Source organism: Mesocricetus auratus, unplaced genomic scaffold, assembly GCF_017639785.1.
Source record: "Mesocricetus auratus isolate SY011 unplaced genomic scaffold, BCM_Maur_2.0 Super-Scaffold_15014, whole genome shotgun sequence".
NCBI classification, from domain to species: domain Eukaryota; kingdom Metazoa; phylum Chordata; class Mammalia; order Rodentia; family Cricetidae; genus Mesocricetus; species Mesocricetus auratus.
The window spans coordinates 59,213,965-59,230,808 of record NW_024429186.1 but is presented as its reverse complement, the minus strand read 5'-3'; the positions used below and the strand labels follow the sequence as shown (position 1 = coordinate 59,230,808).

The window sequence follows — 16,844 nt, the reverse complement described above, 5'->3', positions numbered from 1 at the left end:
AGAGGTACTCTTCTAAGGCTGGCAAGATACTACTGGGATATTAATGGACTTAGTTAAAAATGTAGCCAAATCCAAATTAATGAGATTACTTTGCAAATATTATGTAACATATTTAGTGAAAACAGCATATTTTCCTAAGAGGTGATTCAAAAATAATTCCACCAGCTTTATATAAGGGTTGGTTGATAGATAGACAATAAATAACAGATACACTTAGAAACATTTTAGGATTATAAAGTGAGTCAATTACAGTGGAAATTGTAAACTGGCTTGATTCTTTTGTGGGGGGGTTGTTTTCTCAAAGCAGGGTTGCTCTGTATAGTTTTGGAGCCTGTCCTGGAGTTCACTTTGTAGACCAGGCTGGCCTCAAACTCACAGAGATCCATCTGCCTCTGTCTCCGTAGAGCTGGTATTAAAGCATGCACCACCACCGCCCAGCAATTGATTTTGTTTTTAAGCAACAGTTTTCTCTTTATTAATAAGACTGCAAAATGATAGTTACAAGAGCTCTGCAGAACCCACAATGCATTGATCTTTTGGTGTTGACTTTATCTTCCTCATCAACCCTTGTCCACTGGAGAAATGATCACACTGTTCAGAAGTAGCAAATGCCAACCTCTGTGGAGTCCTGCCTATGGAATAGGTAGCCATTTGCACCAACCCAGCCTACTTCTTGAAGTTCATATGCTCAGCAGGACCACTAAATTGTGAGGAAAGTAGAGGGCAGAGGCTTCCTTTTGTGACTCCTTCAGAGCGTTCTGGAGTTTTGATATAGCCAAAACTGCCCTAAAGAGAGGAAGAATGGTGTCAAAGTAAAAGTTCCAGACATCATTTTAATGACATCTCTTCATAGTCAGTCAACCCCAAATCCATTGCCCTGCTCCAGAGAGATAGACAGACTGAGACGCAGACATGCAGTATTTTGTAACAATGTGTAAAATATTATATATACATATATATATGCAATATTAGTTTAGTGTCATTCTTACATTACAACACTTGCTATAAAAAAGTGAGATCTTTTAAAGTTTCTTATGAATTTATAAGTAAGCAATGATTTGAAATAAAACTCTTGGTTGGAGGCAAATGACACTGTGTGCTTTCCTTAATCTCACTTTACTTATTTGAGGCAGGGTCTCTTTCTGAAGCCAGTACTCAGCAATTCCAGCTACTCTAGCTGCCATTTTGCCTGGGAACCTGCCTATGTTTCCCAAGTTTTAGGATTACAGGCAACTACCAAACCTGGCCTCAGCTTTAATTTGTGTTCAGGAGATGTGAACTCCAGACCTCATGCTTGTAATAAGAACTTTGTTCATGGAGCCATCTCCCTGGTACTACAAATGGCATATTAAACCATGTATTTATTTAACATGTATTTACAGTAGCCTCGTGATGTGCCAAGTAATGCAAACTGTCCATTTACCCGTTCCAACTATAATGCCCATCTTCTGTACCTTTTCCTTTTAAATTTGACTATTAACAAATTTAACAAATATTTATTGATGGTCTAGTTAATACAGTTGCAGAGCAACCCACAATCCAGTTTGTTCTTCCTTTGTTTTGGGAAATAGAAATAGCATTTTCGTTAAATTAAACCACTCTCAGAAAAATTACATGTGTTAGCTTCTCTTGGTTGAGGCAAAATACTTGAGAGAAACCATCTAAAAAAGAAAGATAGATTTAGGTTAATTCAGAGATTGTAGCCCGTTAGCACTGTCACTTTGGGGTCAAGGGAAGGTTGTCATTATGGACAGGGGTACACAGTAAAGAAAAGCTTCTCAATTCAGAGTGGCAAAGTAACAGGGCTGGGGAGGAGTAGGGACCATAAGATAGTTTTCAAAGAGACACCCCCAGTGACCTTTCTCCAACATTTGGCTCCACTTCCTAATGTTTCCACCCCCTCCAAATAGCATTACCAGCTTCTGTGGGACATTCCAGATCCAAACCACAGCATCCTACTATGGTCAGACAGCTTGTAAACCCAAGCCATACTGGCAGCTGCTATCACCACTCCACACCATTATGCAGGCATGAACTGACCTAGCTACATTTACAAAGTCTCAATTAAAATACAGCTTATGCAAAAATGGATCTACTCCTTATTGTACTTCAGACACACAGTTCCCATGGTCAGAAAGAAGCCACAACAGTGGTATAACCCCAAATGTTTCTCTATACTGAGAAGGCAGCCATAACAATGGTCTAGCCCTGGATGTTTTGCATCTTTGGCCAGTCACTAACACATGAAAATCACCTCCCTAGTGGCTTGTTACCTTTTAGGCTGTGTTAGTTCTGCTAGATACCCTATCCTAAACTCTCCTACTGTTCTTATTTTCAAAGGATTCCTTCCCATTAAAAGAAAACAATGTATTTGGAGGAAAACACTCTCCTCCTTTCCATCCCACTGTTCGATCCGCCCCAGTGCTGGCTACTCAATGCGCCCTCTCCAACCTCTCAGATGCTTACTTAAAGCTCATTTCTGTTTTTCCCTCCTCTCTGGTGGATGGGGCTGTGGATGTTTCCAGGCTCCGGCTCCTCATCCCCTGCTGGATCTTCACAAAGCGTCCTCTCAGCACTGCCCATCCTCAAATTTCATTTTCAATAAAATCTGTGGCAGGCTTCTGTCCTTAAATCATGTTATCCACCAGAGTCATCTACTTTCCTTCTGGAGCAGCCAAGTCCAGCTGCTCTTTCATCACCCAGTGCTGTGACCCCACTCAGTAGGATGAAATGCATCATTTCTGTCCCTCGACACATGTAAGTCTGTATCATCTCACAAGCCATAGAACCGGTTCTGCAAGGCGGGCTTCTCCCCTTCCTCCACTTTTGTTCCCTTAACCGCAACACTCACATAAATGAAGTGAATGAGACCACAGATGAATGAGATGATTAACAATTTAGAAAAGGAATTCTTTACAGGACTCTTTACAGAACCGTCTACAGGGTATTCAGCAGTTGTTTCCAAAAGCTGACCTAGTGACCAGTCTGGCCTCAGTATGTAAGAACCAGTCAGGAGGATGATGAACATAAATATTGGTGGGCTCCACCCCTAGAGTACTGAGTGAGTATGTCTGGGGCTCAGGAGGAGCCACTGATACTGTCTGTGTAAATCATTCTCAACTGCTTGAGTAAAGACCATGTAAGCACATACATAACAGTACGCGGTTGCCAGATTTTCAAACCACATGAGTCTTTTGAATTCATGAGGTGATTAACATGTTGTGAGAGAGGTGTGAGAAGTACAAGCTCTGATGAGAGGAAGGATGAAGACCAAGTGTCGACTTGCCCATTCCCTAACCTACAAGGAGACGTGAAATTGCCTCTTCCCTTCTCTCCTTCCCCAGGCCCCGTGAGAACACATCTAATTCTCAGACAGCCAGATCTTTGAAATGGTCACTCTCTACTAAAGTGGGGGCAGTATACCTAGTTCACATTTTAATTACCCCCAATTCAAAACAAAATGTGGTAAAAATTATGAAGACTGAGAAGGAGGAAGAGGAAAAAAGAGAAGAAGAAGAAGAAGAAGAAGAAGAAGAAGAAGAAGAAGAAGAAGAAGAAGAAGAAGAAGAAGAAGAAGAAGGAGCATCTCAAGCAATTCTTTCTTCTTGAAGCCCACTCATTTATTTCCCTCCCTAGGAAAAAAGAACATATCAAAGAGATGGAAACTGCCTCCTCAGTCCACTGTGATGTCCACAAACTCTTGCAGCTTTTGAATGATGCTCTTTTTTAAAAAAGTAGAAATTATTCTGGTTAGTTTTTTGTTAACTTGGCACAAACTAGAGTCACCAAGGAGAAAGACCTTTGATTGAGAGGCCCTCGCTGTCAGACTGTATTGTCTGTGGGACATTTTCTTGATTGCTAATGATATGAGGACCAGCTCTTTGCAGGCGTGCTATCCCTAGGCAGGTGGGCCTAGGACGTATTAGAAAGGTACATGAGAAAGCCAGGAGGAGTAAGCCAGTAAGCAACCTTCCCTCATTGTCCCTATTTCAGTTCTTGCCTCCAAGATCTTGCCTTGACTTCCTACCCTGGCCTTCCAGATGGCGGGCTTTAACTTGTAAGCAAATAAACCCATTCCTCCCCTCATTACTTTTGTTCATGGTGTTTATCACAGCAATACGAAGAAATGGACATAAACCTACAAACACATATGCAGTTTTCTCCCCAACCCCTCGTCACCTTGGACTTTGCTTACTTGCCATTGTCATCCTATTCTAAAAGAGTATGCTCTCATGAAGGAATCACTGAAGGGCTTCTTATTCCCATGACTGCACCTAATTTTACAACATGCTATAGAATAACCTCTGCTGGCTATTGAAATGTAGCTGACTAATCAATATTGAGATGTTGATCTAAGTGTGAGATGGATACCAGATTTAATGACAGAGTAGAAAAGGAGTGAAAAAAACATTTCATTAGTAATTTTTCTATTGATATGTTATTAAGGCAATTGTTTAAACATGGGTTTAATAGGTTTGATAAGATATAGTATTAATATTAATTTAATCTGCTTTTTTATTTTCTTCAAGCGTGGCTCTTAGGAAATTTAAAGTCATGCATGAGTCCTGCAGCTTATTACTATTGTCTGGTGCGACTCCAGGTGAGGTCGAGCATTTCACGTCCCTTTGCAGACCTTGTGTTTTGTGCATCTTCAGCACTCTGTCTCTCTTAGTTCAGCTACTTCTGATGTGAACACACCCAAAGGAAACCCCCTCACCTCATCTGCAACTCTACCATGGGCTTGAAATGTTCCTTGACACCATGTTGTTCCCTCTTTCATTTCAATAGATTTTTTACTTCCTTCCTCTTCCATGAAATCTTATATTTTTCAACAAGACAATACATCTGCCTATTATTAACTTTCTAAATATTCCAGATTGGACACATAGTTGGTGGTGTTATTTCTGGTTATTAATGAACACTACTTTCTTCTTTCATTCAACAGCATTCACTGGACACCTTGTGGAGGTCAGGTACTGTGATAGTCATTGGGGATACGTAATAATGTCAGCACGCAGCCCTGAGATGATGTGTGGAATGACATCAGTAGGAACATATGCATTAAACCAAGCCTCTCCTGCCCTCAAACCCAGGAGGATTCTCTGCTTGCAAACACCTTCTGTGGAAGGATTTAAATGCAGTGCTCATATAACACATGTTTTCCGGCTTGGAACTTGAAACCACTTGACTCCATATTAAACATTTCCTTTTTCCTATACTTTGTATATTGCCTTATGTTTCCCAGGCTACCTCAAAAACTCCATTTGTCTTCAAAATTTCCCTTTCTTTGCTGACTTAGAATTAAACACTATATTTGTGTTTTGTGCATGTATGTGTGTGTATGCTACCCTGTGTGTCCATTCCTGTGTGTGTGTGCCCATTTATCTCCACAATAATGTGGGTACCATTCCTGTTTCCACTTAGAGAGGAGGAAACTGAGGCTCAGAGAAGTTAATAAACTCAATGAAACCAACAGGCAATGAGTGAAGAAGTCAGGATTCAAAACTAACCAAACCTAGGTAGCCTTGTTCTGGAACAGGAGAACATGAGCTGGAAGCTAAAGGAACCCCTGATGCTAAGTGAGTGCAGCTGCCCTGGATGATGCCTGTTCAAAAAAAGGGCATCTGTATGGAAGGAAGGAAAAGAATGAGAGAATTATTGCACAGTATTCTGTTTTAACTCCAGGAGAATAGAAAGCTATGAATCTTTAATCTTTCTAGTCTTACAAGTGAGTAGATTCTTTCCTACTATTTGTAGTCACGATTTTAGTGGAAGAATTAAACACAATTGTATATAGAGTTTTATTTGAATATAAACAAAACTATAAGTCACTGGAAAAGTTCATCTCTAGAGAAAATCTCAAAAGAGACCCTGACTCCATTTATCTTAGTAAATCTTCGCTGCTAAATTTCAGTGGGGCACTTAGAACAAGCCAGAGTCACTTAGATAGCCTCTGATCACAAAGGTCTATACCTGTAGCTGTGCTTGCCTTGAGTGGAATAAACTGTTTTCTATATAAAGGAAATACTACAATGCCTGACTATCTCCCCATGAAAGAGTTACTAAATAACATCTTTTTAGATGCAATACGAGTTTCAGTTCAGCATGCTGGATTGGAGATATGTGTTTGTCTTTAGCTTTCTTCAAAGCTTACTAAAATGAACCTGTGCAGACGTTGTGCATGCTGTCACAGACTCTGTATTCATATGTACATCAGTTGCGTTGTCTCTGACTGACACAGATTCCTTAGAGACACCCGCCGCTCTTGCAATATTTCTGCCTCCTCTTCTATATAGATTCCTGAACCCTGAGGTGGGAGTGTTTGATGAAGACAATCCCATTTATGGCTGAGCACTCCAAAGTCTCTCTCTGCACACAGTCCAGTTGTGGTTCTCTGTGTTAATTACCACTGCTGAAAGAAGAAGCTTCCCTGATGAGGGTTGAGCAATACTCTGACATGTCATTAAGAGTCATCTTATTGCTGTGTTCTTTTATCAGAATATTAGCAATAGATTTTCCCTGAGGGACTGTGACCTCTCTAGTCTCAGGTTCTTGGTCACTTTAGCAGTGTCAGGTATGGGCTCATCTCAATGAGTGCCTTAGGTCCAAACAAGAAGCAATTGGTTACACCCATAACATCTGTGCCATAACTGCACAGGTGTATCTTGCCAAAGCAGGTTGTTGATATAGGTCACAGGCTTTGTAGCTGGGTGATACTGATTATTTATTTTTCCTTTGGAGGCATGCAAAGTAACTTCCGGCATCAGGTCAGTAAGGGTGAAGTTTCACCAGCTTGATTTTTCCATGTTTGATGGCATAAGTCAGCTGTGTCTTCAACAATAGGGCCTTCCATTTCAATCCGCATAGGTTCAAAATATACAAAGTTCCATCAGGGTGAAGTGGACAAAAACGTCCCACCTCTAACCAAGAAAGTATTTACAATTGATACTTTCTGAGAAAGGGAAAATCTTTTTTTTTCCAATAGAGTGTCAACCACACACTAGGACAGGCCTCATGCTCAGGAGTTGAGGGCCAACACTAAACAGGCTTCATGATTTTGTATGTAGTTTTTGTTTTGTTTTGGTATTTTTTGCTTGGGCTGATTTTCATTTTTTGAGGGAGAGAATATGAAGTTGGATAGGGAGGGGGTGGGAAGGATCTCAGAGGAGTTGGAATGGAGAAAAATTGTAAATAAAATGAAGCTTATTAAAGTGAGAACACGCATATTCCATTTGTTTAGATGCTTTTTTTATTCTTTCCTTGTTTCTGTTCAATATGGGAGGACTGAACCCTGACAAGTGTCTGTGACTCCCAGGATACTATGAATCAATGAGAAGGTGCAGTAGTAGGTGGGGAAATAAAGGTGGTAGGAAGAAAGAAAACAAGGAGTCTGTCCCACCCCCTGCTTCCCCAAGCCTCTGGCCACACTCCTGTTTGCTTCAGGTAGAGGATTTATTGGTGGTTGTTTCTCTTCTGAGGCTCCATCTGCACTAGATAGGCTGGCCACAGTTGTAACCTCCTCCATGATTACCGGAATGATTGCACGACCTCCTCCCTTTGTCTAGCCAATCTGGGATTGTGGCTTTACTGCTAATCTCTGGGTTGCTTCACAGACTTCTGTTGGATCCTACACAGGTCTAGAATCTGAGTAATTAATTCCTTGTATTAAATACCCTTTGTTTTTGAATACTCAGAGTGGGTGTATTCTCCTGGTTGGGCTCTGACTAATGTAGTTAGTAGAATTATAAATGAGTGCAAACCCATGAGGACAAAGAAGATAGATCCGGAAATAGCTATAGCTGTGCAATGTCAATATGCTTTGTACAGCAGGAATGAACAGAAGAAATGGATGAGGGCAGTATTAGTAGAGCTACACCCAAAGTACCCGAGGAGGGAGGCACTAGCAAAGGGCCTTGGGAGCCCTTTGGTAAATCAGAAACCATGCGTGGTACTAAAGGTAACTGGCAAAAATAGTTGAGGATATTTTGGAAGTGTATATATGTCTCCTTGCTCGCGTCACTGGAAACCCTGTGGCTTATTGCCTGAAGATTGAGCTAGGACAGCTCCAGACTGGGAGCAGGAAAGTGGCCCATGAAAGAAACACGACAATGGTATGGCCTCCTTCCTTGCCTGCCATATGCAACCTTGGGTAAAAGATAAGTTAGAAGTACTGCCTTAGAAAACGCCAGATGGTTATAAATAAGTCCACAATAAACAAACATAGCCATGGGCATTTGTAGAAGACAATAAAGAAGCTTACAGAAGCATCTTGGAAGAAATAATAATTAGTAACAGCACACAGAGTGCTGAAGAATGAAAAGAGAAGGCGATTAACTGCAGGAAAACAAGTCATCAAGTATTTCTTGCTTCAGCAGTAAACAACAATTGCATTGTTAAACAACGAAACAGATGATCAGTGATATTAATGGGATAGATTTTTATCAAAGAGGGTGAAGGGTGTAACTATCATGAATAATATTTAAAATTGATAAATTAGGACAGCATGTTGAATTTCTTTTTCCAAGTCTCTTCTATTCCTCTCTCCCAGTCTCTGGAAGTTTCTAGCAAACTTTGATGTGCATATGTGTGTAGTTGCATAATTCCAATCACCACTTTTCTTGAAAGTGGCTGCCCCATGTACCCTGTCTGTCTGTCTGTCTGTCTGTCTGTCTGTCTGTCTGTCTGAGTCTCTTCTTATAATGATAAAAACCTTACAGAATGTGGAGCCTTCCCCAGTTTAGTATAACCACATTATGGCTAATTATATCTGCAGAGATCCTATTTTCAAAGGTCACCTTTGGAGATTTCATGAAGGACACAGATAGAAGCACTATCAAAGCCACTGCAATCATGATAACCATAATATTCAGAAGTGTAGGAGTGGATTTTCAAAGAAGCAGCTAAAAGGCAAAGGTGTTTTTACATCTGGAAAGGAAACTGCTATGTGTAAGTGGATACTGTTTCTTCATGTAAGGCTGGGAATGGACATGGATGCCTGAAGCATATTGATCCCTAGGTCCTCCCTGTCACAGGGGGGGACCATACTTCTACTCTGGTTGGCTAGGTATGATCAGATGAGTAGTTCTGAACCATAAGTCTCAGCAGAAACAACATGAGACTATTAGAGCTCTACACATTCTGCCATATAGAGGAGAAAACATACTGAAGCAATTTCTGTCACCCTGGATGACTCCAATAAGCACAGTGTGCCATTAGTGTGTCCTTCATGCATGGGGTAAATGTCCTTATAACAATGACTCCAGGGAGGCATCCTGCTTCTTCCATCACGTGAGCACCCAATGAGAAGGTGCTCTCTGTGAATGAGGAAGCAGGCCTTACCAGTCACCAGATATGGAACCTGTGAGGAAAAGAAATGTAGAAGCCAGCTCCCATTACTGGAAGATTCTTTTGATTACAAGGACCCAGTTTATGGTATTTAATTACAGCAGCATAAACAGGTTACAGTGTCTACTCATATCGGACATGAGGTGGAAATAAGAAAAAGATTCTTTGCTGTAATCTCCTGAGATCCGGGCTTGTTACAACCTAACCTATCTTGACTGACACAAGATTTAGAGTGTTATTTGAATTTTATACAATGTACACTTACTGTTTTGATGAATCAAAAAATTGACGAGACTAACTTAAGGAATAAGACATCCAGCCACCAAGCACTGGCTATTTCAGCAGGCTGTAACGGCTGTCCTTGGGCAGAGAACTCTAAGTTGTTACAGGCATTGGGCATAAGTGCACATGCCTACCCTGTTGTTTTCAGGCCTTTCTCTGCTTTCCTTTGGTATCACGGTTTGGAGAGTGGTACACTGAATTAATCTTGAATTGTGGATATAGCTTGCTTTCCACAGTATCTCGTGTGCTGGATAAAGGTAAACTAAAAAGGCTGTCTTGATGGAGCCAAGTCTTGTCTCTTTTGACCTCTATTTGTGTCTAATCCTTTTCTCTGCTGAGTGAAGAACGAAGGATTATAAAAAGGTATTTTACAATTCTTTTGTCAAAAAGATTTTTCCTCTCTGTAAATGATCAATTGTGTTACTTGGTATGATTTTGTTTCTATTTCAAAATGTTTCATGCTATATTTCACATTGCCTTGGAGTATTTGTTATATAGAATGAATCATAACCATTATATTGTCCCAATTGTTTCTAATAGATTGACTTTATCCTGTTGATACATTAAAAATGCCTTGCACATCTGGTTATGAAATTATCATTGTTGCTGTTTTTAATTCCTATACAAATAATTAGTCTATAGGTGATTAACCCATTTATTCCAGTAACTGGATTCTGATTTTCATCTTTCTTTTTTTTTTGTTGATATCAATCTTCGTATATAATCATTATAGGGAAATGCAGCCATATTATAGGTTGAAAATCAAGTTAAAATATTTTGAAGCTTTTGAAATAGTGGAAGATCCCCCCAAATGCCAGCAAACTGAATGGAAATTATACATTTGGAAAGTGCTGTTCTTATTAACCAAGGACTTGGTATATCTATGTTTATTTTGAGGGAATAATATATAATTCAAAACAAAGATCTAATGTAATCTCCTGGATCCTTTCTCTCCTGTAAACTGGTCGGTTATAATGAAAGCAGAAGTTTGCTTGGATTCAATCACTGATTTTGCAGCAAGAAAACCTTATAGATGGATCTCTGTACTTCTATAAGAAAGAAAAATACAGTAATCTTAAGAAAGCATTCTAACTGAAAATGTCAGTGAATGCTTCCAAAAAAATAACTTTGAGAGTCTTCATGTTCAGGTGACATGCACTCACTAGGCTTCTATGTAGCTCCAATTTTCCTTTCTAACTTGTAATTCTCAAAACACTTTCATTGAAAAACAAAGCCATAAGAAAGGAACTCATCTCCCCCAGACTATAGCAATGGAGAGCACAGCATTCTCATCTGTTTCTGTTCACTGGCTGTCTTGTTAATGGCTTAGTGGTAAGTCCTACAAATCACACATAGTCCACTTCTCTGGCAAAATGAGTTCTACATATATAGGTCTTAGACTGTGAATAGGGTATTTATGCAGTACATTTTCTATTGCTGGGCAGGTCAGCTGCCATCTACCATCCAATTCTCTCTTTCAGGACACCTGCAAGAATGGTATTAACTCTCCCTCTTCAAGGTAGGCAAGAGCACATGTAAAAGGTTTTCTTTTCTGCCACAAACCAGCTCCCAAATCATAACATGAGATTTATTATTAACTATGAAAGCTGGTCTTAACCTATGCTTGTTCCCACAAGCTCTTATAACTTAATTTAACCTGTTTCTCCTCATCAACATTTTGCCTCAAGGCTTTTTACCTTTCTTTCATTCTGTATGTCCTACTTTTCCTGCTTCTTCCTTGTCTGTCTGTCTGTCTGTCTGTCTGGCAGCTGCCTGACTGGCCCCAGGCATCTCCATCTTTTTCTCCCTCATTCTCTCTTCTCTTCCTTGAGCCTAGATTGCTCCTCCTACTTACTCTTTCTGCCAACCAGCCCCCACATCCCTCTACTACCTAGCTATTGGCCATTAAGCTTTTTATTAGACCAACCAGTTGCCTCAGGCAGGCAAGGTCAAACAGCAACACATCTTTGCATAATTAAACAAATGCAGCATAAGCAAGAGTAACATACCTTCATATAGTTAAAGTAATAGTCCACAACAGGCACATGACCAAACCCAGTTAATGCTATTTTTGTGGAAGTGTTGATTTATAGCAAAGAATATATGAAGTTATAGCTACTTGGTAAATGTATTTCAAGCAATGACAATTCAAATCCAGCCCAAGGAAACAAGATGGTTTTTGAAGTTGGTTTTGATGAGATTCTCCACAGGACCTCAGATTGGGAGATTCATAGCCTGGAACCTGCATGCTACATGCTAAATATATATTTGTTGAGTGGATGAACAAGAACTGTGGGAATGACTGAATGATCATAATTGTAGTATCATGCTTTATTAAAATTGTTCTTATTTTCCTTCTAAGTGTATATGAACATAAAAATCATAATTTATAAAAAGAAAATGTATTACTAAATAAGACTAGCAGTAATATCCTGGATTTTCACACAAGGTTAAAACAATATAAGGAGAAAAGGTTAGTAGGTTTTGCCTTCTCTTCCTGAAACCCTTAAGGAGATGGTCTAGAGATCAATGTTTATTATTAGAGAAAAAAGCAGTAATTTTTCTTTTATTTAAGTGACTTGGAGCTGTTGAATGTCTGTGTTCTGCCCTAATTCAGATGTTGGCATTCCAACCACCAATGCAGTAGTATTTGAAAGTGGACAATGGGAAGTGATAGGTTCACATGGAGTCATAAAGGTTGGATCCATCTTGATGGAATTAGCGACTTTACAAGAACAATAAGAGACTACAGAGCTTCTCCGAGTAGGAGTACCATGTCTGCGAGCCAGGAAGAGAACTTGCAGTAAGAACCAAGTGAATCCCAACCTTGATCTTGAACTTCCTAGCTTCCAAAACTGTGAGAAATCAATGTATTTTGGTTAAGCTGTATTATTTTATTATGACAGCCTTGAGATTCAGTCACAAGTCAAATCCTAATGTCTCAACTATAAATGTGATATTATTTGTCATTTTCCTTTGCTTTCATCAACCATTCTGTAATTATGCAGGTGCTGCAGAGATGGCTCAGTGGGGAAGGGTGCTTGCCACTAAGGCTGATGACCTGACTTTGATTCTTGGAACTCACACAATAGAAAGAGAGAACCCAATCCCATAAATTATTGTCCCCCAAGTTCCACGAGTGAGTCATGGCATGCACATAACACACACACACACACACACACACACACACACACACACACACACACACTCATATTAAATGTTCAGAAAATTTGAAATCAGAGGCCACTATAGGCAAATGAAATAAAATGTCCATCAAATTACCAGACTCATCAAGTAGTTTCTGACAGAGGAAGCAATGACTTGTCCAGCTACAAAATTAGTGTTGCAACACTTGCTAGTAGACACCAACATAAGCTGGTGTACTTAGGTTTTATATATTGTAAATATGTGGAAATGTTCACTGTTCACTAAAAACTTCCAGTTTTGAAAAATAATGTTCAATAATTTAGCCATAGTTTAAACTTTTTAAAATGTGCTCTTATTTTCCTCATGGAGGAGCTTACCAGTTGATTATCCAATAAAAAATGGGTCAGATCTGAAAATATGTTACCATGATGGACAAGTGCATGTGGGAGTTTGGAGAAGGGAAAGTGAAGGGGGAAAATGATACAATTATAAGCTCAAAAAGAAAATAAAAAGAAAATATTTTAAAGAAAAGACCCACCTCCCAAAAATGCTCTACAGTGATCATATTAAATCTCACAGCCTTGTTGTTTGTGGTTTTGCTTTTTTTTTACTTTGTTTTCATTATTGATGGACAGAGAAATTATGGAAAGAATAATCTTTCCTTATAAACAGAAGCATTTTCATGGAAATTCAGCATTTGTACTGACAAAGAGTGATAGGAATAAATTCTTTAACTGTCATTTCAAAAGCCCACATGAATTAAGAATTCTAACTATTAGTTAGCAATCTGCTATGTGCCATGCCAAATGAAAAGCTGCTGTCATAATTCACTAGATAATGTTTAGGTTTTACACCAATTTGATAAATTAACCTCATGTACAAGAACACCACAAATCATAACTTCATTTGCCATGTGACAGCAGTAAACATGGCATACCTTCGGGTGACCTTTCTCTAAAGATGCTTCTCACTGTTCACATTTTATATGTCAAATGGTACTTTCTTTGAGAAGCAAATTTAAATGCCATTATAGGGAGAAGCTACCAGCCTGGGACAAGTTCTAGCATTTAGTATTCTGACAGATCTTAACTTGGACATCAGCCAAGGTCAATAAAACTTGTTCATGCAGAACCTTACCTGGTTTTCACCACGTCGAGAGGGTGCATCAGACTAATTTCTACAAGACCTGAAAGATGATAAAGAAAATGCCAGTGAATCCACCGATTCCTTATTGATTCCAAAAATTAAGATTCAAACAAATAATTTAGATGGAGAGGGGGCGGATTTAGGGGAAATGGGAGGTGGCAGGGAGGAGTGGGGGAGGGGAACCTGTGGTTGGGATGAATTGTATAGGAGAAGAATCTACTTCTCAATAAATAATAATTAAAAAGAACTTAGAACTTTGAACAGAACAGCTAGTAGAAGTAGCTATCTACCTAATACTTTTATTTCAATGAGAGAAAGAGCTGACCATGTATTTTCTTATAACTCTGGCAGGGAGGTGGGGCTATGGGGAAAGAAATGAAAAAAAACATACAATCAGATTAAAGTACAACTAATCAAACAGAAATTCTGTATCCTAACCCAGTTGCAGATAAGTATAAGTAGAAGGGAGAAGAGGGAGAAGTTTGAGTTCTTCCACTGACATGGCAAAATGTAAGGCTTGATTCTCACATCCATGAAACAAAGATGAATGTGACTCTTGTGAGCATCCTACATATCATTACCTCAATAGAGGACATATACCAAATTTACATTGTGTGTCACAATTTTATGGATAAGGTAATTGAAGTTGAAGCATAGAAAGTTAAATAACTCTCCTACAATGCCACAAATAGTAAAACATTTTGTTCTTTTGGTGTGCCTGTGTGTGTGTGTGTGAGTGAGTGAGTGTGTGTGTATGTGTGTGTGTGTACACCTGTGTAAATGGGGTTCTTAATCTGTCTAAGTAATAAAAACCTGGAGTTAGATATTAAGGGCAGCAAGACCAAGTGAAAAGAAACTCCGTCAACACACCTGAATGCACAAATATCATGGCATGTATGTGGAGATCAAAGAACAATTTATACGAATAGGTTTTCTCTTTCCACTATGTGGGTTGGAATCCAACCCAGTTCTTTAGGCTTTGGTGCCAAGAGCCCTTACACTCTGAGCCTCCTTCTGGCTCAGTTTTTAATAAGATGCTGATGCCTCTATGAGTAAATGACTATTCCCTAGAGGTATCAGGAAAGGAAATCTGGTTGATTGTTATTTCCAGATGAATGTGAATTTTCAAGTAAGGAGAAATGTGTGGGGACCTTACAAGTTGACCAGGTGCACCAATACTGTCTTGAGTAACACATCTTTACTAATAAAGAAAGTCTTTTCGTTCATATTCATGTAAACTGTGTATAAACACATTCCCATGTATAAGTATGAGACAACATGGGGAGCTAACTTACAAGCAAACTCAAACTGAATTAATTTGCAAATGCAGTAAGTGTTCTGCCCATGAGGGGCTACCTACAAATACTGTACTGTTGTGTAACCTCTGGGAAAGCCAGCTGAGTACTTAAACCTTCACTTACACAGAAAATGATGATGCTTGCCCACAAACAGATGTGCATGTCTGTGATAACACATGATGATGACCATCTCTGGATAGGGGTGCCAGGTAAAGTAACTACTGTGACCACTGTTACTGTAGCTCTTACAGGTACCACAGTTGTTTTTATAACTGCTACACTGTAATGCTACTTACACTTCTACTGCCACATGCTGGTAATTTATAATCCAGCAGTTTCTTGCAAGAGAAAGCTTTCTTTTTCTCCTACAGTTTCATCTGTAAGAAGCTATCTCTTCTCTTAGTGGCTAAAGCTATGATCATAGGCTTTTAACAATTATAGTTTTCAAAGAAGAGAAAGAACAAAGGCATCAGGGTTGCAAGACACAGAGGCAAGGCCTCTGGGGCAAACCTTTATCTTTATTAATAAAGTTGAATTACTTAAGACTGTCATGGTGGATCTTGCAATGTTCCCACACAGTTATCCTTGCTTGAAAATTCACATTCATCTGAAAGAGTAAGATAACCAGAATTCTTTCCCTAGTTCCTCTAAGGAAGGCATTTATCCATGGGGTCATTATTTCTTATCCATAAATGGTAGGATTAAGTGGCCTGAAATAAATTGAAGATTTAAAAGTCTGGGTTCTCCTGTTCTTGAATTCAACCTGAACAAGCATATATACATCCAGATAATATATAGTTCAAATTTAAGGTTTGTTAATAAGGATTAAAGCCATAATCCAATAAACAAAATTGACCCTAGAAACTCAACCTTTAAGACAGCACTGTTAGCTGGGCAGTGGTGGTGCACACCTTTAATCTCAGCACTCAGCAGGCAGAGGCAGAGGGATCTCTGTGAGTTTGAGGTCATCCTGGTCTACAAAGTGAATTCCAAAACAGCCAAGGCTACACAGAGAAAACCTGTCTCAAAAAACAAAACAAAGCAACAACAACAACAAAAAAAGTAAAACAAAAACACCCTGCATTGTTACCAAGCACTACCATAGTCATCAATAAAGCGAGGTCATGCGAAGAAAACGTGGGCTTGCTTGCACAGCAAGTGCACAATGCTGCTCTCACTCTCCTGACATTAGAGGAAAAGGGAACAGACACTAAATACCAAATAGCACCACATGGTATATCACTCAGAAGGTTTACTAAAAGAACCAACAACCCCAACCACTAATTAGAATTAATATAATAGCAGAACTGGGAAAATCAGTTTACATGAATCTAAAACCATTTTCTTATTTGCAAAATTGTCCTACTTTCCTGCAGACCATATCTTATAATTTTGTAGTTAAGCTATTTTCTAATCTCTGGTTTTCAACAAACTTCCCTGTATTCCTCCAGCAATTTCACATTGGTTGCCCCCTGTGTGTCCAGCATTGAGGATAGAGCCTAGCAAGACAACAGGTGGGATGCCCTGTTCAGCCTTGAGGCAATGGGGAGGAGTTTGGTCCTCCCTCAACTTGATATGCCATGCTTTGTTTATTCCCATGGGAGGCCTTACCCCATCTGAATGGAG

At 39.3% G+C, this 16,844-nt stretch overlaps 1 protein-coding gene across 1 annotated transcript in view; it reads right to left on the bottom strand.

The window, feature by feature from the left end:
* Window positions 1-16,844, bottom strand: part of Slc25a21 (solute carrier family 25 member 21) — a 496,301-nt gene that overhangs the window by 207,797 nt on the left and 271,660 nt on the right. Inside the window, exon 2 of the mRNA XM_040743058.1 lies at window positions 13,912-13,960. Coding sequence (XP_040598992.1) covers window positions 13,912-13,960 — 49 coding nt within the window. The remainder of the gene's footprint in view (window positions 1-13,911; window positions 13,961-16,844) is intronic.